Source organism: Numenius arquata, chromosome 4 (genome assembly GCF_964106895.1).
Source record: "Numenius arquata chromosome 4, bNumArq3.hap1.1, whole genome shotgun sequence".
NCBI classification, from domain to species: domain Eukaryota; kingdom Metazoa; phylum Chordata; class Aves; order Charadriiformes; family Scolopacidae; genus Numenius; species Numenius arquata.
The window spans coordinates 18,795,236-18,822,684 of record NC_133579.1 but is presented as its reverse complement, the minus strand read 5'-3'; the positions used below and the strand labels follow the sequence as shown (position 1 = coordinate 18,822,684).

General features: G+C 38.6%; 1 protein-coding gene across 1 annotated transcript; it reads left to right on the top strand.

Annotated features, from left to right (window-relative positions):
- Positions 1-43: 43 nt before the first annotated feature.
- On the top strand, positions 44-23,134 carry IMPACT (impact RWD domain protein). Its single transcript, XM_074146424.1, has 11 exons — positions 44-147; positions 816-944; positions 1,705-1,757; positions 2,742-2,804; positions 6,186-6,271; positions 8,165-8,293; positions 8,590-8,684; positions 13,038-13,111; positions 14,571-14,661; positions 20,765-20,899; positions 22,784-23,134. Exons 1-11 carry the CDS (start codon positions 112-114, stop codon positions 22,853-22,855), a joined length of 963 nt encoding a protein of 320 aa, XP_074002525.1. The 5' UTR covers positions 44-111; the 3' UTR covers positions 22,856-23,134.
- Positions 23,135-27,449: the final 4,315 nt, after the last annotated feature.

Below are 27,449 nucleotides of genomic sequence, written 5' to 3'. Positions count from 1 at the left end.
GCAGCTTCACCCCCGCCAACGCGCAAACTCTCCCGCCGGCGCATGCGCAGACAGCCCGGCCCTGTGGGGCCGCCTGGCCTGTCGCTCCCGTGCGCCCCCCGTCCGGTACCGATGGCGGCGGGCGAGGCGGAGGCGGCTCAGCAACAAGTGAGGGGCGGTGGGGGTGAGGAGGGGTGAGGGGTGTCACGGTTCCGCGTAGCAGCCTCCTGGGGCTGGCAGTGTGAGCGCCGCGTCGGAAGGGGTGGCTTTAGGTGGCTTCTGGTGAAGGCCCCGTGGGGAGCTCTGTACCCGTGGGCCGCGGTGCTGCCCCAGCGGCAGCGCCATCGGCTTCGTTCAGACACCAACGGGTGACAGCAGATTTACCCTGAAGAGCCATTTCAGGTGTCTAATTTTTAGGCGGCGGGTGGCTCTGCTGTTTTTATGGGAGTTTGCTGTATAACTTCACTCATTCTTACTAGGTAAGAGCTAGTAGCAGGGCCTTGTGGTCTTTCCCCTGCAGGGAGATGACCCAAGCAGGAGCAGCACTGCTTGGGAGCTGCTCCACCTCACTTTGCTCACCTTGTCACTGCTGAGAATTACAGGATTGCCCCCAGGAATGCGAAAGCTGGTGCAAGTACGGAAGAACTGAGCAAAGTTTGCTTACGCTGTGAATCAGCGCTGGATCCGCAATATTTATGGCCTTCCAGTGTGGTGAATCTTGTCACATCTGTGAATAAGCTGTTAAAGAGCCAAGACTGAAAACTCTGATTGGGACACAAGGCTGTGGGCTTTGGGGACTTTGTTTGTTTATTTTTGCTTAATGCTTTTTTTTCTAGATTGATGAAGTTGAAGCTCTTTCATCCATATACGGTGAAGATTGGTGTGTTGTTGATGAAGATGAAAAAATTTACTGCATTAAGATTAGTGATTGTCTGGATCAACCAAAATGGACCCTCTGTCTGCAGGTATAGTTGTGTAAAAGAGTTTGGCACAGAATTTGTAGTTGGACTGATGCAGGCAAGATCTTGTGCCTGCATGAAGCCCTTTTAAATAGGATTCGTTGTCTACTGAGGTGGATGAAGGAGCTTTTGGATTGGAGTCTGTGATAGCCTTTTCAGTGATTGTTCCTGTGCATCAGTGTGCTTGTGACATTTTCAGCAGTGACATATCCTAATTCCACACCAGAAAAAAATTAATTTCAGTGTTTTTCTCCAAAGACTAATTTTTAAAATATTTTTACATTGGCTTTGCATAGGGCATCTCTGCTGCAATTGCAGATAGATTTACTTTCTGGAAAGTGTGGAAACAAAATTCGGATCAACTTAACTAATTTTCTACTTTATGTTTACAGACCTGAATACAGTAAGTTTGCTTAGTGAAAGAAACACTGAAGCGTCTACTTATGGAAGTGCAGTGCTGCTTAAATAAGTCTAGTAACCATGTCCAGTAAAACAGCTCCTTTCAAATTTCTTCTGCGCTTTATTTTGCATGACACTTCATCCACAAAAATTGCACCATGAAATATAGTATTTGTATGCATTACCATTATTGGAATCCTAAACAGAGATATTCAGGCTTTCTTGCCATTCTGTAACAACATAGCCATCTATTTTCTTCATTTGTAACACTGATTGTAGTCCTGGTGCATGACATCAGGGTCCATCAGTAAAGCTCAGCTAGCTGCAAGGAGTTGTTCGGTGAATACTTATCCTCAATTTCTTTCAGGTGATTTTGCCGCCAGGATATCCAGCTGCAGAGCCACCTATCTATCAACTAAAGTAAGTGAAGTTTCTTGCCGAGAGTTATTTCCTTTCAAACATTTGTATTTCTTTTCTGAATTACTGCTGTTAATTGTTTACGGTGTAAGTTGAAGTTTAGTTAACATGATTCCTTGAATTAAACTATACCAGCTATGGGGGACATTTCAAGCAAGAATATTCTATTCCTTCTCCCGATTGAGCCTCATGGAGCTCCTGCAACAGTTTGCTCTCTTCCCTCAAGTATAATTCTTCCAGCATTATTTTGTGGCAAGGCAGCAGTTAGACTGTGGAGGTATGGTGGCTGCTGCCTGTTGCGTTGGGTAGCGATGTCTCATTGTATCCTCAGGTGTACCCCTCTTGCCCGGATCCTCGTTTCAGATTGTAAGGTGTGCTTTTAATCTGAGCACTGACTCTTGTTGGGATGGAGCTGTAGCGTGTGCCATTTTCCTTCACTGCTCTTCCTTTGTCTCCTGATGTGTAAATGACATGGGAATGGAGATGTACATCCCTGATTTGGATGATAGAGGGACCTGCAGGGCATGACACACACCATATGTACCGAAATTTGGTCAGCAGTATTGACAACGCAATACAAAATAGTGCAAGTAAACTTGAGGCAAAGTTTGTATTTTAACATGAGATCAGGAGGATACAGGTACAGAACTGAAGGGTCACTCTAAGTATAAGAGGTATTATGGTGCTGAAGGAGTTGGAAACGTAAGCTAATAATCCATAAGGTGACTCTGGAGTGACAGTGGCCTACTGTGAAAAACGAGTCCAGCTTTCTTACCTGAGGTAAGAAAAGGCAGCCCTAGTTAGGAGTCTTGAAGGAGAGCTGGATGATTGTGCTTGTACCAAGATGTTTACAACTGGAATCTTGTTAAGTGGGAACGATTGACAATGATTTATTTTTAAGGTGTTTATTCAATTTATTTTTGAATGTGTTGAGATGTTGGGATCAGCATATGGGCACAATTTTCATTGTATTTCTTTTCATTCTAGTGCTCCTTGGCTTCGAGGACAAGATTATATGGAACTAGCAAATAGCTTGGAAGAAATATATATGTAAGTTAGAGACTGTGCAATATAGTAAAAGGAGACAATGCATTTTCAGTTTTATGGACTGCTCAATGTGTGTTTTTAAGCACAAACTAGTAGTTGTGAAGTGATTGCTGCAATAGCCGTAGAACAGCAAGTTTCTTTTATAAATCTAACACTTAAAGGTGCTGTGTATTTCCTAAGCATTTTGCAAGAAAAAGTTGGGTTAAACTCTTGACAAATATCTTTTATATTGTTTAGACCTGGTGTTCTATAAGGATAGAAGTCTTCATTTTGACTCCTAATAGTATAGACTCCCTTTAGAATCTGTGAGATTGCTTATGAATTGGTGCTATTAAGTATGAGATTTCTACACCTATTCTGCATTTGAATGTTAAGCCGCAGGATGTGAAAATGTTCGTGTCTTAGAGCATAAGTGGCAAAACAGTTTTTCTTAAAAGATAGCAAAGGGATATATAGGTTTTAAAACAAATTAAACACATGTAGAATCTATTAACTAGAATCTGTAACATAGCGGACTTTATTATCACAGCGTGCAGCTAACAACAACGCATAATGAATGCATGAGAATAAACAGAACATTTAGAAATACTCAAATTACATGGTTTTGAATTGCTGTGAAATTGGGATAGTAAATGTAGTAATTTTATATGGTTTATTTAATTCTTTCAGATCCCAAAGATACTATAAACTAAAAATGAAATGAAAATATGTCATAAGGAAGCACAGTCGTGCCCGAAATGCTGAAATATTAATGTCTTGCATAAGAAATGTTTTTTTAATGCCATAAAATAAGGAAGAGAGCACTTAGCTTGCATGAGGGTGTTTTATCTAATTACTCAGTTAATTACTCACTCTAATTAATCAGTTACTTTGATTAACTAAGTTTCTTATCTAATTAAGCAACAGATAATTTGAGCAAGTAAAATTGAATTTGAAGTGTTAAAAATGCACGAGGATTTTTAAATGAAAAGTTCTGTGGGATCATATTAACCACAGTTGTTCAGTGGAGCAAAAAGAACAGAGATTGTCCTTAACTGTCCAGATTCATAGGATTTGCTGGAGTCACCACCTACAGCAGCTCCACCTCTGGTAGATCTTCAAATGTCCTGAACATCTGGCGTTAAGTTGCCACATGAGGACTGTGAGGAGAAATAGCATGGTTGTGAAGCACTTTTTTCTTTTTTTTTTCTTTCCCCCTGCAGTCTTGTCGGCTATTAAATTGTGCTAGTTAGATTGGTCCCTTGCAGCTCCGTTCTGTCTGTATCAGTTGCTGTTCAGAGCCCTCACTGGTCTCCTGTCATTTCTGTTTGTTCAGCAGGAAATGAATGCATTTGTACTTTAGGCCATATATGTCATTTTAGACTGTTTGAAAACCTTCTGGAGTAGTCACTGATGTGCTTAGTGTTTGTAAAGGCCTTTTATCTATCCAGTGTCTAAATTGTTGTCAGATAAACAGAGGTACTCTGCATCGTTTACATTGTGTATTTTACCAGGTTTCCAGTCCCTAGTGATCTAAATTACACAGTTCTGAACTATACTGTCAGTCACTGTATTTTCTTAGGGAGGTGGAAAAAGCAGATATAGATCACAAGTCTGTTTTGGGAGACCCAAAGTTCTTTAAAATGTAGCAAATATTTGGGTTTCAGTTTTGGGGTTTTCCCCACCCCCTTCCCACCCCCCCGATATTCTTCTGGTAAGACTTTTATTCAATACAAAGGTTTGTTTCATGACTTAGGCACAAGTGACAAGAAAAATAGCAGCATAGAAAGGTAACCTGTCAGTCTAAGTGTAATTTGCGATTAGGCAGAAACTGAAATTGAGTTATAACTGAAGAAATTGCTATTTGCTTGCACAAAATGGACAAATCTTATTCATTGTCTAATCTCTCTCATTCCATCATTAGAATCATACATAGAATGGTTAGAGTTGGAAGGGACCTTAAAGATCATCTAGTTCCAACTCCCATGGCCGTGGGCAGGGACAACTTCCACTAGAGCAGGTTGCTTAAAGCGCTATCCAGCCTGGCCTTGAACACTTCCAGGGATGGGGCATCCACAACTTCTCTGGGCAACTTGGGAAGTTCCAGTGTCTCACTACCCTCATAGTGAAAAATTTCTTCTTAATATCTAATCTAAATCTACCTTCTTTCAGTATTAAAACAAATATAGTTCTTCATGTATTAAAGAAGCGCTTCTGTATGATAAGAAGCAGCATGGAATCAGGGCATTGAATTGTTCTGGAGTCTGTCCACGTTTTGAAGACAGAGCTACAAGTTTATAATTCTTTATTTTTCCTTGAATATTTTTCTTAAAATACCTATGTTTGTTTGAGCTTCTGATTGTATTCAGCAATAGTGCTGTATACATTAAGTGAAGTAAGAGTTTAAAAAAGTAATTTTGTCACTGATATGTACTTTCGTGGTACCCCAGATGGTGGCAGTAGGAATAAAATTAATGAGAAACTGAGAGTTACCTACGGCCCTAAATCTTTGGTTTTGCTTTTGAGACAAACATGCACAGTTCATAAACATTGAACTATAATTGCGAAGACAACTTTTCAGGACACCATTTAAAATATACTTTGGGTTGTTTGGATCCTGCTGCACATTAAGGCAGCGTTTCTTAACTCTGAATATGCTTGTTAAAAAATGTGTTCATCCCATCCTCCTGCAGTACCTTAATATACACCTGTGCCCTCTGAGTAAGGACTGCTAGACCTAAATCCTTACCTCCTTGTCCTATAGGACTGCCTGTTGCCCAAACTCTAGCATATCAGTCCAGTGCTCCACTGTGTCTGCTGCCACTGACCTACTATCACAGTCCACCAAGATGAGCCTCTGCTATGTGTGCACTGACTGCTGGAGGGGAAAGGGAAGTACAGCTGTTCCAAGGAAGAGGCCCCATCCCAAGCATGAAGGGAAAGAGTCCCCTACAGCCACAGAGCAGCTGAAGGAGCTCACCACTGGCATTACAGTAATTTTTGTAGAGAAAACTGATCCAGAGCAAGCTCTAAGGCTAGACATCCTGGCTTAGTATGCTTTTGAAAATACTGAGGACTGTCCAACTTACTCTTCTCGCAGTTGCTTTCCCTTTAGTTACTAGAGAGTTTCTGTCAATTGCCTGTTTTCCTCCAGCATTGATGCTTTTAATGTTAAAACAAATAAAAAAAAAGCAAGCCACAAAGAGTATATAATGATGCAGATTTCAAGTGTTTCACGCAGTGAACTACAGAGACAGAACTTTCCACAAGCCTGGCTAAGCCCTTTATCTCACTGGGTTATAATGTTCTATTTCTGCATGTTTGAAATCATCATGTTATTTGGTGTGCTTTCCATGTGAAATCTGCAAAAATGATTCTTTATTCACTGTGAATTTTAACTTCCAGACAGAACCTTGGTGAAAGTATACTTTATTTATGGGTGGAGAAGATACGAGAAGTTCTGATAGAAAAGGCACAGTCATCAGATCCAGGTATTTCAGTTTATTTCTTGTTCGACTGCAAAGTAAGATTTCGTTACAAGTTAAAGCTTTATGCCCAATTTTGTACTGGATCTAAATAACAGTCTCCAGTGTTGTGGCTTGTTGTTTTCACAGAGTCACAGAATGGTAGGGGTTGGAAGGGACCTTCAGAGATCATTTAGTCCAGCCCCCCTGCCAAAGCAGGTTCACCCGGAGCAGGCTGGACAGGAACACATCCAGGTGGGTTTTGAGTATCTCCAGAGAAGGAGACTCCACACCCTCTCTGGGCAGCCTGTTCCAGTGTTCTGTCACCATCAAAAGAAGTTTTTCTTCATGTCGAGATGGAATTTCATGTGTTCCAGTTTGTGCCCATTGCCTCTTGTCCTGTCACCAGGCACCAACAAAAAAAGTCTGGCCACATCCTTTTACACCCGCCCTTTAGATATTTGTAAGTATTGATGAGGTCCCCTCTCAGTCCTCTCTTCTCCAGACTAGACAGACCAAGGTCTCTCAGCCTTTCCTCATAAGAGAGGTGCTCTGTTCCCTTGATTGTCTTTGTAGTCCTCCGCTGGACTCTCTTCAGTAATTCCCTGTCCTTCTTGAACTGGGGAGCCCAGAACTGGATACAGTACTCCAGATGCAGCCTCACCAGGGCAGAGTAGAGGGGGAGGATGACCTCCCTCGACCTGCTGGTCATGCTCTTTTTAATGCACCCCAGGAGACCCTTGGTCTCCCTGGCCACAAGGGCACATTGCTGGCTCACGGTCATCCTGTTGTCCACCAGGACTCCCAGGTCTTTTTCCTCAGAGCTGCTTTCCAGCAGGTCAGCCCCCAACCTGTACTGGTGCATGGGGTTATTCCTCCCCAGGTGCAGCACCCTACACTTGCCCTTGTTGAATCTCATTAGGTTCGCGTGCGCCCAGCTTCTCCAGCCTGTCCAGGTCTTGCTGTATGGTGGCACAGCCTTCTGGTGTGTCAGCCACTCCTCCCAGTTTTGTATCATCAGCACTCTGTCCCCTCATCCAGGTCATTGATGAGTATGTTGAAAAAGACTGGCCCAGTACTGACCCCTGGGGAGCACCGATACTGACAATATTGGAAGTTTGTTGGGTGTTTTGACAGCAACCTTGTGGTTTCTACTTAATAAATCTAATGATTTTTCCAGGCCTTTTGAACATGCTATATCACCACTCCACTTTTTTTATTGAAAATACCTATGTTATTAAAACTGCATCATCACCACATCATAGGCCCTCTAAATAGGAAATTAGATTGTGATATATTAACTTGTCTGTATGGTAGGTTCCCTCTAAATCCATTTGCCAGAGCACTAACTGTGGGTGATATTTACTCTTTTGCTATTGGCTATGATTTTTGTATGTACTATGCATGAAAGTAAATAGGATTCTTGGGAATCTCAGAGTGCTCGAAATATGTCCAGAGAGATATTTCAAATGCAATGAATTTGTAACATCATGAAGCAGCATTGAACAACAGCTCTACGTTTTTCCCCAAATGACCAATAAATGATTGCAGTCCTTGTGAAACATCAGATTATCTTGGTCTCTAAATTCAGATTAAATTATTGGGAGCACTGTAAACCTTTAATGGAAATGGTAAACATTATTGTTCTTTTCTTCTTAATTAGTATTGAAACAGAAGATATTATGCAAGGATCCCGTAGTATGAGTATTGTATTCCTAATTCTAAGCAAGATTTTAGTTAATACGGGACTAAGAATTTCTGGGGTTTGTTTAATTAATGTTTCTATTCTGCATTTCATAATTCTTAATGGCAAACCGATTTGAACTGAAAAGACAGATTTTTGAGTAAAAGAATTTGAAACTTTGTGTTACTTGTCTCATAAAAAATGTGTAATAAATTCTACTACTTGTATCTTAATAGAACCAGATATTAAGAAAACCAGTGAAGAAGTTGATGAAGATGATGGAGATGATTTTCTCCTAGACTGTCAGCCCATTCAGGAAGATCCAATTAAAATTGTGGATTACATTACATCTGAAAGTCAAGAAGGTAAAAAATATGGCCTTGTTAATTCCAATGAACTAATTTAGAAGACAGAGGCCATAAGATTCTGGTTTTCTGCTCAGCTTTTGAGTTAAATTAATAGCATTAAAATTATAATAAAGATTAATAACAGTCATAAAAAAACCACAACATTTTTTTTGCTGGTTCTGTATGTCAGCTTCTGTACTTAAATTTGACAAACGCCTTTTTTTAAAGTTGAAATTTTTTTTACTTCTGTAGCCATATAAGTTATTTCAGTACCTTTAAAAGAAAACAAATGTTTCCTTGTTTGTGATCGGTAGATGAAGAACTGCCATCCATACATCATGGAAACCCAATCACAGATCGAAGGAGTACTTTCCAGGCCCACCTGGCTCCTGTGGTGACACCCAGACAAGTTAGTAGAGATCAATTCTACTCTTTCTGTCTGTACTTTGAGCTTGACAAAGTATTGGGGAAATGCTTGGGATTAGCTGAATATGTCTGTCTTTGCATCTTTGTGTGATAATATTGCCTGAGTATTCATCAGTTTCTCACTTTCACTATCAGCTAAATAGCCTTAAATATCAGCTCTGCAATGTTTCCTGGTAGTTTTTGAGTTTTATTGTTGAAGTAGATATTGCTATTCTTTACCATTAAGTGCATTAAATGTCAGACAGAGAATAAGAACATCAAAATTTGACTTTTGGATGTTGGCAAGTTTATCATAAGATATTTGGAAGCTACTGAGTCTGCCATGTGTTACTTGGAAAATGAATTAAAATGAGTTTATAAATGTGTTTCCTCCTTCAGAAAGGCATTCTATTCAACAACACACTTGGATAATGCATAAGTAAGTCTTTCTTGAGACCTAAGTGAGAGAGGCAAGTGCACTTCTAGAGCTGTATTTGCCTACAACTAGAAAAAAAATGTACTAGTTCCTTGCTCTTACTGGAATCAATGGTGAATGTAGAATGTAGATGTAGACAGACGTCTAGAAAATGGTGGCCATATTTTGTTTCCCATCATGCTTCCCCTCTTTCAGCAGTTTAACACGAGGTAAACAAAATATCCTTGTGTTTAATATTACTGATGGGTTTTTTTTATCCTGTATGGAATTTCTCCTGTTGGTTCTTGCACCAGGATTAACTTTCAGAATCCACAGTGTTGTATGTGGATACCTTCTTATGTTTGCTATGAATCAATCACCTGTAACTTTGTTTGTTGCACCTCTTGGCTTTCTCCGTGCAGTTGGATTTTATAGACATCTATCATATTTTATAGACCTTTGTTTTCCAGACTGAAGACCCTCAGTCTATTTTGGCACACATAATGTATGCTGCAACCTTTTTGACATGCAGACTAGAACTATACACAACACTGAGGATGCAATCTCTCCAAGGATTTATAGTGGTGTGAAGAGTTTTTCCATGTTCTTTTCCTAGTAATATCTTTCAGTTTACTTTTTTGATCTCTACTGAACACTGAGCTGGTGTTTTCATAGAAATGTGTGTTACTACCTCAAGATACCTTTTGCAAATGCTAATAACTAGTTTGGAGTCACTTTGTACGTCACTTTGTGTCTTTTAACATTGGTCTCCTTTGATGATGCCTGCTTAGTAGGGAAACTACTGGTCTACTAATCTTTTTTTTTTCTCATTAACTGAGAGTTAAACCTTGAGAGGATTTTCCTCTTTCCTTTTAACCAGTAATAGCTTTTATTTTAAGAATTTTTGGTAAGGGATCTCATTGAATGCATTTTGAAATTCCATATCAGCTAGATTTACTATATGCTCAGTGACTCTGAAAGAATGTTGACAGATTGACAGGGCTTTGAGGCATATTTCTGCTTACAAAAGCTGTATCATTTTAAGCTGTCCGTGGTTTTGGGGGTTTTGCTTCCCCCTCCTTACTTTGCTTAGTACGGACATAAGATTTGTTGGTCTTCAGTTCCCTACATCCTTCCTGGAGTACTTTTGAGATGTTGGTATTGTATCAGTCACCTTCTACTGCAGAAACAGTTTTAACTGCTACGTTAGATACCTTAGCTATAGTTCAGCAGCTTCATACCCCAATTCCCTTTAAACTTTTACATAAATATGATGTGGTTTGACTGATTTGTTTCTATTCATTTTATCAGCTTGCCCAACCTTTCTCTATCTGGATACAACTTGAGCTTTTTTTGAACACACTTTTGGCTTTTTTGAGCTGTTCTTTTACTGCTTGCCAAATGAAAGTAATTTTCTTCATTAGGTTAATGTGGAATAACTCAGTGTTTTAAAATACCCAGTACATTACCATTTTCATTAAAGTAGCACTGCACTTCAGGGACTTTCTTAGCTGTGCTCAGTCCCTATGAACTTTAAGTCCCTATGAATTGTGTTGCTTTAGAAAGGGAAGAAATTTGGATCATTGACATAATGTCCTTTTCTCCTTTTAAAAAGCTCCCGCTCTTTGATCATGATTTATGAGTAAGATTGTTCCTACTTACGAGGAAGTCTTTACCGACAGACATGGGTTAAGAAATAGTATTCACTTAAAGCAGGTTAATAATTTCCCTTTTGTGTGCAAATACATTCTTAATTTCTTCTTTTATGGCATTTTTTTTTAAAGACAACATATACTCAATAAACCTAGGAATTTCTAGTCAAGACTTACTGGTGTGTGGTTAGTAGAAAGATAGAGCAATTCCCCAAGTGTCAAGTCCATCTTGTTTCTCAGAGTCTTGCTGTACAGTGTGAGGTGATTGGTCTTCAGATTGCAGGGAAGCTTTCCTGTGGTATGAACTAATTTTTCTGAAAGAAAGCCAAAAGAGGTGAGGAATGGGGTAAACACTGCACCTGCAGTGAGAGCTACCTTCCTTATCAGCTGAAGAGATTAGTATGTGCCCATAATACTTTATATGCATAATCCATATGTTGCAATGATATTCATCAATATTTTAAGACAGTACACAGATTGCTGTGTAAATTCCTTTATTGAGGATTTTTAATAGTGGAACTTAACTTCCTATGTCGTTTTCAATAATGATAGTCACGCTAATAGCATAGTTACTTACGTAACAGAACATGTTACCATAAACCTTATGGGGCAAAGAAAATGATAGACGTATTTTAGGTAGCAGTCTGTATTTGGGACCGTTGCTTTTCCTTGTCTCAGTTTGGCTTATTCTGACATTTAAAATGCTTGTGGCTCTTGGACTTGACATTGGTTTAGTAAGGTGGGACTAAACTGATCTGTTGTTTAAGCATCTTGTGTCTTTTGTGAGCAGGTGCCTCATTGACATGTAGAGAATTACGTCCCTTAGTTCCCTAAAGCAGGAATAATAGAGAGGGGAACAGGAGACAAAAAAAAAAAAAAAAGGCTCAGGAGCTACATCAGAAAAAAGGATGAATTGTAAGATGTCCATCTTGGAGGTTCATTGCTAATACAGACACATAATGAGTCTTTAAGGTATGTTTTTAGGAACCTGGTAGCTGACAAATAAGTATCATCAAAGGTGATACTGTTTCATATGCTTTTTAACCTAAGTTCATGTATTGAAATATATTTATGAAAATGTGTTAAGTAGTTTGTCTTCCTTCAATATTCCCCTATAGGGGGGAAAAAAAAAAGGAGAAAACAGGTGTCTGAAGCAATGTTCTCTGTTAATAATAGGAGTTTTTTCATTGAGGTATCATATTTGAGGTGATTTTTGTAAGTTGAATTTCTTCAGAAGAATTGGAAATAGTACGGTATAGCTAAGACATATTAAAAATGTATATTGATTACTCCTCAGAGATTTTTCTTTGGAGAGGAAGGTAATTTACTTGACAAACATGTTTTCTGAAGCTTTCGCAGCTTCAGTAATGTTTTGCTCAAAGTGATATTAATTTTGTATTATGTACTAAATATCTTGATCAAAGCTTTCGGTTTTGCTTGGAAAAGATTGAACAATTGCTAGCTTGTTTAATTAGAAACAGAATATGAACTGATATTGATACATGTTTTGAATTTAGCACTTTTTAAAAGTAGAGGGGTGGACGTGGTGGGAATATCTGTTTTCTGGGAAATACTGAAACTTCCAGACTCATAATGGAACATTTTTTATTATTTTTTTTTTATTCTTTCTGTGAAGTGGAAACTCTGGAAAAAAGAATGTTTGAGGATAAAGGAAAAACTCAAAATGAAACATAGTAGAGCTTTCTAAAGATGGGAGCTTTCTTTAGTGGGAGGGGTCCCTGCCCATGGCAGGGGGTTGGAACTTGATGATCTTTAAGGTCCATTCCAACCCAAACCATTCTATGATTTTATGATTCTATGAAAGATCACATGTTTTTGTGAAATAGGCAAAAGCAGTATGTAACGGGAAAACGTATGTCAAATTGTGTTATGTTCTAGCTTAATGTTATAGTTGAAAAAAGTAAGCAGGTGTTACTGATACTTAATACTGATTTAAAATGTTTTCTAGATCTTACTCTCTCTCTTGTTTAGTAAAGCGATTTGACACTTCTACATCTTCAGCAATAACATGAATGTACACAATATACAAATTCAAGGAACAGATGTTTTCAGTATCCCAGAAAAATGATTTGAAACTAGCATAAGGGTACTGAGAAGATGCTTCTTGAGTTATCACACTGAATATTTAGTTCATTTTATGTTGAAGTGTAAAACTGTTTCATTAGAGTATTAAGAAGGAGATGCTTGTTTAGCAGTGATATTGAGATTGTGTGTATGAAATCCTTGTTATAAAAGGAAGCTTGTTTCTGTTTTTTTTTTTTTTTTAAAGGTAAAGAGAGTTCTTGAAAAATTATATGAGAATAAGAAAATTGCAAGTGCTACCCACAACATATATGCATACAGGTGAGAGGTGAATAGTGGTATTTTATTTTTTTTCAGTGTTCTTTGATGAGTGCAGGACATGAGAAGAGTAAAATCCATCAGATAAACTCCTTGCTATTAACTATTTATGGCAGTAGGTTTCTTATTTGTATGGTAAATGTTTTAGGCTTTATTTTGAGTTCGAGGTCAAGAAAGTAGAATATATAGTAGGAAATATGTTAAGATAGTAAAGCAGCGTTAGAAATAAAAAAAGACTAAAAGTGGATTTGAACATGTGGTGTTACGCTTTGTATATGGAAATGCTACATCATCCTGAATCAAATGTGTTTTCACTTGGGCAAAGTGATTTTTTTTCCCCAACCTTGTATTTTGAAATAGCTGAAAATTTTTAGTTGAAATAAGAGCTGAAACAGAAAGCCTGATGCAGACACCTGGCATATGAAGTTTCAGCTGAAATATGGGAAACTTCAGGGAAAATGAGAAACAGGTAAAAATGAGTTTGGCAGTAGTCTGTCTCTGGCAATTTCTGTGAATGTAACTTCTGTGAAATGAATTGGTCTCAGTCCACATTGGGATGTAGGTTTTCTGAGAAACCAGCCATGAAAGCATGTATAAACACTGATCCGTTCATGCACATCCTGGCATGATCCTAATGAAACACGAAATGAGAGCAAGTGAAGGCTTACTTTCCTAAAAAGTCTACCTAAGTAAAAGGTTTCAGTAAACAAGGAGTTTCTGTTGTTGCTGATGATGATCTGGCTTCTTTCACTCATACTATCTCAATACACTTGAAAAAAGCAACAGAAGCATACTTATTGCTTCATATTTATCATCTAGTACCAGAAACCTCTTTGTCATTGTATCACATATTAACTTAGTTTGGAAGTTATGAAATCAGTTGGTAACAAACAGTAGACCTCTGAGCATTACTTCTGGAAAATTAGACCTGGGCAGCTGTCTTTTATATATGAAACAATATACCTAAGAGTTTCCTTGAGTGCACCCTGGGGACGGAGATGCCATGAGGGTGAATTTCAGTAACAGTTTCACACTGGTGCTGAAATACAGACCTGACTAATTATTCATAATATTTTTGTCTGAGTTCTTCCAACTTGTGAGTGTGTACCATGATTTGAAGCTGCATCTGATAGAGTTGATTTCAGGTAGGCATAATATTAGGCTAAAAACCTAAGGATTTTTCCTATTAGGAACTTTACACTGGTAATGAGTCTGGAGTTCATCCAAAATAGCTAGAGTCGATGTAAAAACTTCTCAAACCTTGTTTTACTGTACAGATAAGTATTTGTGGTTTTCTCTAAGCCTCATCCTGTTTTCATGTAAATGTCCTTAGTAGAGAAATGGAATTGACACACATGTATGAAGCATCTCTGAGACTTCATTAATCATGTCAAAATGCTAGTTGATTGATATTTTTTGAATCTATTTTATGTTCTTTTTTTTCGTCTATTTTCTTTTTAAGAATATACTGTGAAGATAAGCAGACATTCTTACAGGATTGTGAAGATGATGGGGAGACAGCAGCAGGTGGACGTCTTCTTCATCTTATGCAGGTTATAGAAATTAATCTTTGACTTCTGGAAATCTTGAACAGATTTTAAAAAATCACTACAATGTAAATAAACTTGTAGCACAAGAATTTTAATTCTTGTGCTGCTCTTAGCGAAATAGATGATTGCTTTTTCAAAGATAGAAGGAAAAACACAGACTGTTGCATGCATGTAGTAAATTGGGATTTCCAGGTCTTGTATCATAGAAACAAGTAGCATTTCATAGGTGGTAGTAGTAGTTTGAACAATTTAAAGGTTAAATAAGTTTTGATTCCTATGCTTAATGTGTGGTGTTAGGTATATAGAAAATAAAGTCTGGAAGAAGCTGCTTGACAGAATGTAAGAGCTGACCTATGCACAGCCTTTCATTTGATTTCCTTGAGTACCTGTAGTAAACAGACACATACTTGAACTTGCAGAGAAGAGCTTCGAATGCAAAAGGTAGAGGGAGTGAAGGAGTTAAGTTGTTTTGATCGTTTAATCTGTTTCCTCATGCTGTTTTCAGTTCTGGGTTCTTAGCCCTCATATTCGCGTGTATTTTAGTTTTCAAGTGTTGAAATAATATGCCCTCCGCAATTTTCCTACTAAACATGAATTGAGATTGATAAATTTTGATTCACTAGCATGATGCAAGCCCTAGTAAAACTTGAAATAAAATACTGTAACTACAGGGGACAGCTGGGTACATGTTATGCAGTGCTTCAAGTCACTTAGCCATACCAGCACACTAATTACTGGTTTTAATTTTGATTTTTAGATTGATGTCTTTTTCACAACAAGGGTCTTCTGTACTCATCCTTTGTTTGCTTGCATATTCTGTTGCTTAATGTGCTGTACTCTTATTCCTGGAGACTGTTCTAAAGCTTGCTTTTTTTTTTAATTTTATTTCAAAGCTTTTATTTTCTGAAAAAAAATTAATTGATGGAAATACTTTGACATTTTTCATTTAAAACTTTTGGAAACTGCTTAAGTAACTCAAACCTGACTTGGGAAGGAAAAGTTCTTTATGTAATATAGGCAAGTATATGTGGGCAGTGTGAGAACATTATTGTAATAAAATAATGTAAAGGAACAACTTTGCAGTTACTGTACCTCAGTTTGTTCTGAGCATATCAGCTTTTTGTCAGCATGTTAATACATACTTTTGAAAATTGTCAGACTTAAAATGTTTAGACACTTAACATTCCATAAAAATCCAGTTTAGAAAGTGACATGAAGTTTCCCCCTTTCAAATGTGATCAATGATCAAAAATGATCAGAGGACTGGAGCACCTCTCCGCCCATTGCAGGGGATTGGACTAGACGACCTTTAAAGGTCTGTTCCAACCCACACTATTCTGTGATCCTGTGATGTGGATCATCTCTCTCTGTAGTCCTGGTTTCTCTGAACATTGTTGTTCGGAAGACTACTGCTGTAAGGATCAGAAAAGTGCAATTTTCACCCATAGGAAGAGATTAAAATAGTTTATGGGCTGATTTCTAGATATTCATAGGTCTTGTAGTTTTTCTGTTATAAGCACTTAGGACATACTATAATGGGCAACAAACTGGAGCAGCTGGAAGCCATTGTGCAGCAGGAAAGCTATGATATAGTTGCCATCACGGAAGCATGGTGGGATGACTTGCACAACTGGAGTGCTGCAATTGATGGCTATAAACTCTTCAGAAGGAACAGGTAAGGAAGGAGAGGCAGTGGGGTAGCCCTGTACATTAGGAAGTGCTTTGATTGTCTAGAACTTAATGGTGGTAACAACAGGATTGAGTGTTTATGGGTAGGAGTGAGGGGGAAAGCCAACAAGACAGATATCATGGTGGAAGTTTGTTACAGACCACTCAAACAGGATGAAGAGGCAGACGAAATATTCTATAAGCAGCTGGCAGAAGTCTCAGAATCACTAGCCCTTGTTCTCATGAGGGACTTCAACTCACCAGATGTTTGCTGGAGATACAGTACAGCGGAGAGGAAACAGTCTAGGAAGTTCATGGAGTGTGTGGAAGATGACTTCCTGACACAGCTGGTGAGGGAGCCAAGTAGGGGAGGCACCCTGCTGGACCTGTTGTTTGTGAACAGAGAAGGGCTGGCGGGTGATGTGAGAGTTGGAGGCTGTCTTGGGCATAGCCATCACAAAATGATAGAGTGTTTGAATCTTGGAGAAGTATGGAGGGGGGTCAGCAGAACTGCTACCTTGGACTTCCATAGGGCAGACTTGGCCTGTTTAGGAGACTGGTTGACAGAGTCCCTTGGGAGGCAGTACTAAAGGGCAAAGGAGTCCAGGAAGGCAGGACATTCTTCAAGAAGGAAATCTTAAAGGTGCAGGAGCAGGCTGTCCCCGTGTGCTGGAAGATGAGCCAGCAGGAAAGAACACCAGCCTGGCTGAGCAGAGAGCTTTGGCTGGAACTCAGGAAAAAAAAGAGTTTATGACCCTTGGAAGAAGGGGCAGGCAACTCAGGAGGACTACAAGGGTGTCGTGAGACCTTGCAGGGAGGACATTAGAAGGGCCAAAGCCCAACTAGAACTTAATCTGGCTACTGTGGTAAAAGACAGTAAAAAAATGTTTCTGTAAATAAATTAACAGCAAAAGGAGGGCTAAGGAGAGTCTCCATCCTTTATTGAATGTGGGAGGAAACATAATGACAAAGGATGAGGAAAAGGCTGAGGTACTTAATGCCTTCTTTGCCTCAGTCTTTAATAGTAAGGCCAGTTGTTCTTGGGGTACGCAGCTCCCTGGAAGAGCAGGATGGGGAGCAGAATTAAGCCCCCATAATCCAAGAGGAAATAGTTAGAGACCTGCTGCGGTACTGAGGGAGCTAGCGGCAGTGCTCGCCAAGCCACTTTGCATCATTTATCGGCAGTCCTGGCTAACCAGGGAGGTCGGAGTTGACTGGAGGTTAGCACACGGCCCATCTACAAGAAGGGCCAGAAGGAGGATCCGGGTGACTAAGGCCTGTCAGTCTGACTTCAGGGCTGGGGAAGGTTATGGAGCAGATAATCTTGAGTGCCATCCTGTGGCATGTACAGGACAATCAGGTGATCAAGGCCAGTCAGCATGGGTTTATGAAAGGCAGGTCCTTCTTGACTAACCTGATCTCCTTCTATGACAAGGTGACCTGCTTGGTGGATGAGGGAAAGGCTGTGGATGTTGTCTACCTAGACTTTAGTAAAGCCTTGGACACTGTTTCCCACAGCATTCTCCTGGAGAAACTGGCTGCTTATGGCTTGGATGGGCATACTCTGCTGGGTGAAAAACTGGCTGGATGGCCAGGCCCAAAGAGTTGTGAGTGGAGTTAAATTCAGTCACAAGTGGTGTTCACCGGGGCTCAGTATTGGAGCTGGTTCTGTTTAATATCTTTATCGATGATCTGGACGAGGGGATTGAGTGCACCCTCAGTCAGTTCGCAGATGACACCAAGTTGGGTGGGAGTGTTGATCTGCTTGAGGGTAGGATGACTCTACAGAGGGATCTGGACAGGCTGGATTGATGGGCCGAGGCCAATGGGGTGAGGTTCAAGAAGGCCAAGTGCCGGGTCCTGCACTTGGGTCACAACAACCCCATGCAGTGCTACAGGCTTGGGGCAGAGTGGCTGGAGAGCTGCCTGGTGGAAAAGGACCTGGGGGTGCTGGTCGACAGCCAGCTGAATATGAGCCAGGATTGTGCCCAGGTGGCCGCGAAGATCAACAGCATCTTGGCCTGTATCAGGAACACCGTGGTGAGTAGGACTCGGGAGGTGATCGTCCCCCTGTCCTGGGCACTGGTGAGGCCCCACCTCGAATGCTGTGTCAGTTTGGGCCCCTCACTGCAGGAAAGACATTGAGTTGCTGGAGTGGGTCCAGAGAAGGACAACAAAGCTGGTGAGGGGTCTGGAGCACAAGTCTTACGAAGAGAGGCTGAAGGAGCTGGGGTTGTTTAGCCTGGAGAAAAGGAGGCTGAGGGGAGACCTTATCGCTCTCTACAACTACCTGAAAGGAGGTTATAGCAAGGTGGGGGTCGGTCTCTTCTCCCAAGTTACAGGTGATAGGACAAGAGGAAATGGCCTCAAGTTGTGCCAGGGGAGGTTTAGACTGGATATTAGGACAAATTTCTTCACCAAAAGGGTTGTCAAACATTAGAAAGGGCTGCCCAGGGAAGTGGCTGGGTCACCATCCCTAGAGGTATTTAAAAAACGTGTAGATGTGGTGCTTAGGGACATAGTTTAGTGGTGGACTTGGCAGTGCCAGGTTAATGGTTGGACTTGATGATCTTTTCCAACCTAAACAATTCTATGAGTCTATGAAATGGGCATGAAAATTAGGTGGTTGAATACATTTACTGTTGCTGTACTTGAGTTCTTCTTTTGCAAAAGAAATCTTACCTTGTTTCAGATAAACCTAGCACTTCAGTCAATGTAGCACTTTCTAGTTATAAAAAACTATTTTAGATGAATTCTTTCGAACCTGAAGTTAGAGTTAAAAATTTCCGAACTATGTTTGGCATCTTATTTACTGTGAACAGTTGCTGTACATAAACTTTATGGCTGATGTGTAAATGTAGAGTAGAAAATGCATGTCACATTTCTGGTCCTTCCTTCCTTTTTTTTTTTTTTTTTTTTTTTTAAATATTAGCCTTTTCATTTTAAAATTCTAAGAATCTTTCTGTTTTCACGAACAGTGATAGAATCTTCTAATAGTATTGTTCAAATTAGTCAAATAGATGTATTTTTCTCCTTAATGGAGACAATGAATTGTTGTTGGCATGCTTCATTAATAGCTTGAGGGATTTTTCTCATGTCCGCCAAACCACCCTGATATCTTGCAGACCACAATGTTTTCGCTCAGCCTTATGCAGATAAAGCTGTGTTTGCTCTGTCTGGCTCCAAGCCATCCGTGTGCATTCGTGTACTACTGTGCAGGACTTAAAAGAAAGCTGTTTGTAAGTTAAAACCTTCCACAGAGATTTCAGATGCCTTCCTTTGAGGGACATATTCGTGATCGTGGCCTCACTCATCATGCAAGACTATTTTGAGCAAAAATGCTAACTGGTGATTGTCACTACACGTTTCCATGCACTAATGTGTATCTTGTATTTTGGCAATATGTGTGTTTCTCTCTGATCCTTAGTCAATTGGCATTCTCTGTGTTACTAATGTTTGCTGATGAGGGGGCATCTTGAGGCCCTGATGAGGGCTGATGATCTTGGGCACAGAACTGCTGTAAGGCAGAATAAATGCTAGTTTTCAAGTCTAGTCAAGTCACCCTTTTTTCAGTCTTTTCTAGTCTTTTTTTTTTTTTCCGGTCTTTTCTAGTCTAGTTGAGTCACATTTAGATTTTGTGAAAAGTAAACCTGTCGAAGGCCTTCCATGTTTCTTGCCTTTAATTGCAGTAAGAGAAATCATCAGTTCTGTTTAACTCTCTACTTGATTTTGTTACTTACAGTCTTAAAAAAGCTACATAAAGGTAATCTATTTCCTTTCTATCCTAATTGCTAATACTGTTATTTCATGTTGTGTGAACTTTATGTATGTCTTTTTGAATTCAGAAAGCAAGTGTTTGGCTGTGAAGGACTAAGACTCAAACCTGGAAAATGCAGAGATTTTTATGTATTATCCAGGTGCTGTTGCTAGGTCCTGCACATGGCAACAGTGCTAGCTTAGGGCATTTTAGGTCTCCATATGCATAACGCCTGTCTCCAGGCAATTATTAGCCTCATCCACCAACACTTCCAAAAATGTGGATGGACAATCTGCTTAGTGTCAGAGGTTTTCTGGAAATAATAATTCACCGCATCAAAGAATAATAAATGTAGCTCCGTAATTTTTCCTCTAAGGTATGCCTGAAGCCTTTGACATGCGAATGAGCAAGTATAGTGCACATGATATAGCTTTGTGCCCTTTCTGAGGATTATATTGACTCATTTTTCTTTGAATTTACCTTTAGATAAGAACTTACCAAAATGCTGACTTGTGATTATTTTTTACCCTCTGATAAAACGTGACACAGACCTGACTGAAAGTTGTTCTTAACAATACAAGATAGTAGACTTTTTCTGTTTAAAATAGGTGTCAGCAGTAAAATTAGTTCAAGTACAAAAAAACCAACTTTTCTTTCTTTTTTCTTTTTTTTTTTAAACAGATTTTGAATGTCCACAATGTGTTAGTCGTGGTATCCCGCTGGTATGGAGGTATTCTCTTAGGACCAGATCGTTTTAAACATATAAACAATTGTGCAAGAAATATACTTGTGGAATACAACTATGTACATTCAGTGGTAAGTTTCTGGCACTTAGAATGAAGGCATTTGTATGTGAACTTATGTAAATTGTCACTGTTAGATGAAGCCAGAAGAAAAGTAGTATTACCTATGTCATGCTCTGGTTGCTTTGATGCACTGATAGCATGCATAGGATCGATGCGAAGACTCCCTAAGAGCTTCCAAAGAAGTTAGTGACCTGCTTTGTAAGTGTGAGGTGTGCAGTGCAGTGTGCAGGGTGGCAGCAGTCGAGGACCTTGGTCCAGAACACAAATTTGAGGGTTGGGGGAGGATGGGAAGGGGAAATGCCTCTTTCTATGTGTTCAGAAAACTGGAAGCTGCTGCTTGTCATGCTTACGTGTGCCACCACTTCTAGCGTGTAGGCAAACTGAGCTTGGGAATCACTGTAACTAATAGGCATTTGAAAAAAGTGAAAGTTTATTTCACCCAAAAAAGTTTTTAGAATTATAAGTGATAGACACCATTTTAAAAAATCTAGACTAGAAGACTTAAAACAAAGTAACATTAACTGTTATAGAAAAGATTACGGGAAAAATATTTCAAGGGAGGTTAAATATCTCAGGAGACAAAGTTCCGAATGTCTTTAAATGGCACTTCTTAAGGTTCTTAGGTCATTTAATCACCTAATGTTCTTGGATTTCAACATTTCTTTTCTTCATCCTCAGAACAGCATATTAGATAGGTCTATGTAGGATATAGTATGTAATTGTTAACAATAAAATGTTTAAGACAGTAGGAAATAATTACTAATGCATACTTTCAAAAGTATGCAACTGTCAGTTTTCCTTTTCATTTGAGAGTATCTAAGATTGCTGTGGCTGAAAGCTGAGCATTCTTCCCTGTTCCTCCCGCTGCACTTTTCAGTTGTTTGCTTTTTTGTGTTTTAGAGGTGCTTGTATATACTTATTGATTTACCTTCTTGGCAGTTTATCAATATTCTCTTATTTGAAAGTGTTGGTCGTAAAATAAATAATAAGTTTTGTAAGAAAGGAGGAAGATTTTTGAGCATTAAAAGAAGATTTAGTACAAAAAATGAATTTTTTTCTATTTTAACAACTTAAATTAGACTGTATTTCTTTATTGTATATTAAAAAAGGGGTTTTTTTTATGTTGTTACCAGTGTCCATCAGAAAAATAAGATGGAACTTACAGTAATAATTATTCTAGTACCATAGATGTGGCTCTTGGAAACAGTATTCTTTTAGCTAACCCTCTTCAGAATAGCAGAGTTCAAACATCTTGTTAGTTCAAACATCCATTTCCCTCCCATGTGCAAGAGGTAGAAGGGAGTAGATTAAAATGTCCCAAGTTCTGTCAGATGTAGTGGCAGATTATTTCACCATTCTAGGGAGCACTTGCGATGAATGCCCACTGAAGAGAAGTCTTGTTTTTCAGAACTGGCAGTCAGAGCAAGCTGTACATTACAGTGTTGATCCAGCAAGATGGGCAAAATTTTATTTTTCCCAGTGTAGGTTTGTTTCACTTAGGGGAAGTGGTTTTAATGTACTAGTGTACACTATATCTCTTGATTAGGCCACATCCGCACTAGGAGTTTTGCAGTATAGTGTAGAAGTGTTCCTATAGTGGTAACACCTTCCTTGAGTGGAAATGGCTTAGATTATTTTACAGTACATGCTTCTATTGGCATAACTATGTCTGTAATTTTATCATTGCTGAAGGCAGAAGTTTCTAAATAGCAAGATAAGCAGATAAATTAATGAAACTGAGTGAATAAATATTACACAATTCAAAATGTTCGTAAATCCCAGTGAACTGTGAACACTGTTCATACTAAAAATAATTCTCATGGGTGACCTTGAGAGAATACTCAAGTATCTAAGAATGTTGTTTAAATTTTGAAATGCTTGTTTTTCATTTCAGGAAGAATCATCTAAACAAGCAGGAAAGAGCAAAAAGACAAGGAAGGACAACAAGAAGAGAACAGAACACTAACTTATTTTTAAAAATTATAAAAGATTTTTTTGCGCATATTTATACAAAGAAAACATGGACATTATTGCCTTATCCAATACAACAGACATTTTGTATTCAAAAGAGAATTCAGTAAATCTATAGATATATTTTCATCTTGTTCTGTGATTTCTTCTGCTGTTCTGAAGTAGATCTTAGACACAATTTTGCTGTATTCTTATACATTTTAGCTCCTTTAATGAGGGCTTTGTAACACCTGGAATCATTTTGCCCATCCCACCCAACAACGGATGACTAATTTAAACTGTGGATTACTTATATTCTCCATTCCTGGGTTCAAACTCAAACACCTGTCCTGTGTTAGTAATTGAATTCCCTAGTTTGTTGTATTGAGGGTGAGACTGGAGTCATTCATAGACGAAGTCACTTAGAAAGTTTTAGATTTTCTATACCTAAAAGAAAAGCATGTGGCCCAGTGCCATGTGGCCTTGGAGAGCCTGGTCCTGCCTGTGCAGTTCTTGGTCGTGCTAGATAAGGCCTGCCTGGTGACGTAAGAGAGACTGAACATGGGCAATGAACTAAGAACTGTGAAGAAATTACTTCAAAATTTCTTTGAGAATTGTTCTGCGAGTGTCGGGAGTCTAGGAGCTTGTTGGATTAAGTGTTGTATAATTAAAGGAACCAGTGATTTCAACAAAGAATATGGGGATTTTGAAATCAGACTGTTGCAGCTAGTAGTGAACTTAGTAAACATTGTGAAGTGACTTCCTTTGGTGTACAGTGGAGAAAAAAGCAAGTGTTAAGAATATGATCACAAACACTTGAATTTAATATTTTTATTAATACCTTCCAGATTTTTTTCTAATGCATTACAAAAAAAATTTAGATGAGATTTATATAATTTGTTTTACATTCCCTTGATATCTTCCACTTGGGGAAGATAGACTTTGATGATCTGTTGTGGGTTTGTTTTTTTTTTTTTTTCTTAAGGTAATTTCTAAACTTTGTGATCCGTTAATTACTAGCTGAGTCACAGGTGCTTTCCTAGGTCAGGTACACCTTATATATTTTGCTTATATAGTAATGTCAGGGCTGTGACTGTTTTTAATGACATTTCTCTAGTGGCACTTGCATAGTTTAAAGGTGTATTTGTTAAGACTAGCTTATTTGACCACCAGTTCTTTATATGTCTTTTTGCCGATGCATTCTTATACTGAACTGTTCGCTATAGTTCTCCAGTAGGGGTACCCCAGAAAACCTTTCCCAAGGCAAACTTCATCTAATCAAAGTAACTACTCCAGAGTTTGATATAGCAACAGAGGTATTCCTTGAGAATTTCAGTGACTTGAAAAGCACCACCGAAATACGTGATTCAAACAAGAAAAAAACCCCCACCACTAATTCTGTGGCAGACAGATCCTGCATTGATTTATTGAAACAATTTTATGTAGTTACATCACCTTGTCTGCATAGTAAAGCTCTTTTTTTGGGTTCAGCCTTAGCATCTATACTTGTAATAGTAAAATGACATTTGTCCCAGGGAAGGAGATCCATATATTACAGTATGTAGTAGCCTTGCACTTTTTGGGTCATACAAGTTTTTCTTGTTTGTAGTTTACCTATCTTATTGATATAATTTTTTATTTTGCTATTCACTTCCATTACCTTATTAACTTAAGTATTTCAACATTTCTGTTGCTTTTATGATAGTTTGAAGCTGTAGCAATTACTTAATACAGGAAGCAGATGAATTGTGACATGTTCTGCTACAGCTGCCCAAGATTCAATTATACTCATGGTAACACATGTTCTTTTCCAAAGGGCATCCTTTTAGCTTGAATGCTCAGAATCAACAAGTCATTCTGAAGATCTGAACTTTTGGGTGTTCAGTCTGAGGTGTGTAAAAGCTAGGTGTCTAATGGTTTGGGGGCTTTTTTAATGACTGCTTTTTTCAGAAAGTACTGATCCTTATCCCCAAGAATCCCACGTTTCAGTGTTGTGTATTAGCAAAAAACTAAAACCCCAAAATCGAAGAAAGAAGTTTTTGATAACCACTTGCTGCATGAAATGGACCATATCCAGTCCATATGGAATGGACCATGTCATCCAGTCAGTGAGCAAAATTAATCCCCTATCCCTTAAAATGTCTGGAAACAGACCATCAAAGTGGAAATGTGCTATTTTCATTCTATTTCATTCTATTTCTCTCTGAAAGAAATTGAATGAATGTGAAGTGCTGGTTAGCTGTACTGTGGACACTTTTGGTTAGAGAAGTTGCATTCTCTTCCTATTTTTGTTTCTTGGCATTTCTTAAGTGTAAACTTCCTTTATTTCAAGAACAGGTTTTCATGTAGCTTTTCAGAAGAGTTTAGCTATGCTTCAAGGAGGTTGTATCCCATCACTTAATTGAATACAATTGTTTCTGCTTTGTAAATCAGAAAATGTTAGAGCAGCAGTGATCGTTACCAAAAATTGAGCCCTGATACAGCAGTTGAAGCCTTTGAGGTGTGTCAAGAAGTGTTTTCCCACTGGGACTGGTAACCAAGGGACACAAATAACCTAGTCTGCATGAAGAGCAGAGCAGCAGCAGACACACGGAATATATTTTGATCCTCACGCTTTCATCATTGCCTAGAATGTGTTTGCCTTGTTAACAAAGAAGTCAAGAAGATAACTTCCTTAGAAACTGGGCTATAAAACATTGTGTTTCTCTTAGCGGAGAACAGAGGTCCTCCAGAATCTGAGAAAGAAGACAAGTCAGCCTACTCTTACAAGCAGCTGGCTTGCTTCCTAAGTCACTCATGCTCTGGGGCCGTAGGCTGTTGCTCAAAAAAAAAAAAATAAAAAATGCAGAAATCTGGAGAAAAAAAAAGAAAAAAAAGAAGAAAAAAATGAAATTGTACTTCATAATATTTGTGGAAATTGCAGGTTCTTGTGGTCTAATCTTGGATAGACTGCTATCCCTGGTGGAGTTTGAGATGCTGAAGTACATACTTGTGAAGTATGTTATTCTGAAGCCAGTGTATTGCTTTTGAATGCACTGGAAGTACTGGTATCTTTTGTCTCTGAACTATAGTAATGTTAGATTGGTATTTGTTAATTAATTAAAAAATGTGAAGAGAGCAAAACAGACAACTACTTGTAATCATAATAACCCTGTCATTTTGATGACTAACAACCATTTACTTTTTATGTTGCTGACATAAGTAATCATTTTTAATTTTGGGGTAAGGTTTACAGATAAGAGAGAAGTTGTAGCCTTCAGAATGGGTCTATGCAGACAAGAGAAAGGTTTGCCTTTTCTGTTAAGGTATGTGTCACCATTTTTGCAGGTTTCTGTGGTGAAACAAAGTTAAGCAGAATCAGCAAAAGTACCCCTGATGGTGAGAAAGGAATGAATTTTTGCCCTCTGTTATCTGAAGACTGCTGACAGGAGATCTGCTTTAGATTTAGCACAGCTTCTTCCTGTGCCAGGTAACAAGGATGAAGTCAGCCTTTGCTTTTGAGTGAGCTGGGGACACAAACTCCATACTCCTGTTAAGTGCTTTATTATAAATACTGATATTCTAAACTCCTACTGCTGAACAACGTAGTAATCTTGATTGTCTATGTAAACTCTGATGGTTTAATATTTTTCTGCAAGTTAAGGATTTATAAATAAGAATCCAGAGAAATGTATTGAAAAATCAACTAAATCAGAATGGAGCACCAGTGCTCTTCAGTCCAGGGCTTGATGATGCAACCTGATGAGAAATCAGATTGCATTAAATAAATTATGTGTATGTAAACTAGCAAGTGGGATCTAGCAAGGGAAAGAGATTTAAAAAAAATGGCTTGCAACAGCTTTAACTTTAAAAATAATATCCTAATGGAATGTATAGTGCTAAACTGAAGCAGCAGTTTTCACAGTAAGTTTTTGTTGTCAAATACTGCAAATCTGTTTAAGACAATATAGGTGGTATACATAGTCCCTACTTATTGAAGAATTATAAATTTAATTATCTGGGGGGAAAAAAAAAAGGAAGAAAAAGATAATAGCAGTACTCCATACCTAAAGTACAGTTGCCTGACATAAAAATATGTCTATGAAGAATCAAACACCAGCAGGAAAAGATGGATTGTGACTTCCATTTAACCTTTTTTGCCATACTGTTCTGTCTTGGCTCTTTCTTTTACTGTTTTCGCTTTGCTCTTCTGGAAATGAGTTAGGAGTACGGGTGAAACCAGGTTACTCACTACAGGACACCAGTCTCCTACAAGGTAGTATCAGAATGATATATTTTTCTTTGTTCCTCAAACCTAAGTGACTAGACCAAGAGCTGGAGTTTATATCTGGTCTCTGATCAGGATATTTTGTTAGCAAAGTACCTTCTAAAGAACTGCTAGGTGATTCCTCTGTAAAACAGAGACTTCAGACAGAAGAGCTTTAATGAATTCAAGACAGTTGAGTAATGGAAAGAACTCCTATCATTCTTATAAGTTTCTCTTCGAGAAGTGGTGATGAGACAGAACATTTCCTCTAAATGTCCTACCATATATTTGTGAATATGGAAAGGTCACTTATTTTTAAAATCTACTGCCCTTAACTTTTAAAAGTGAAGATAATTGTTTCTCT

Coding starts and splice junctions, on each gene's coding strand:
- IMPACT (XM_074146424.1), top strand. CDS start 112: ATGGCGGCGGGCGAGGCGGAGGCGGCTCAGCAACAA. Junction 945..1,704: donor AATGGACCCTCTGTCTGCAG/GTATAGTTGTGT, acceptor AATTTCTTTCAG/GTGATTTTGCCGCCAGGATA. Junction 2,805..6,185: donor AGCTTGGAAGAAATATATAT/GTAAGTTAGAGA, acceptor TTTAACTTCCAG/ACAGAACCTTGGTGAAAGTA.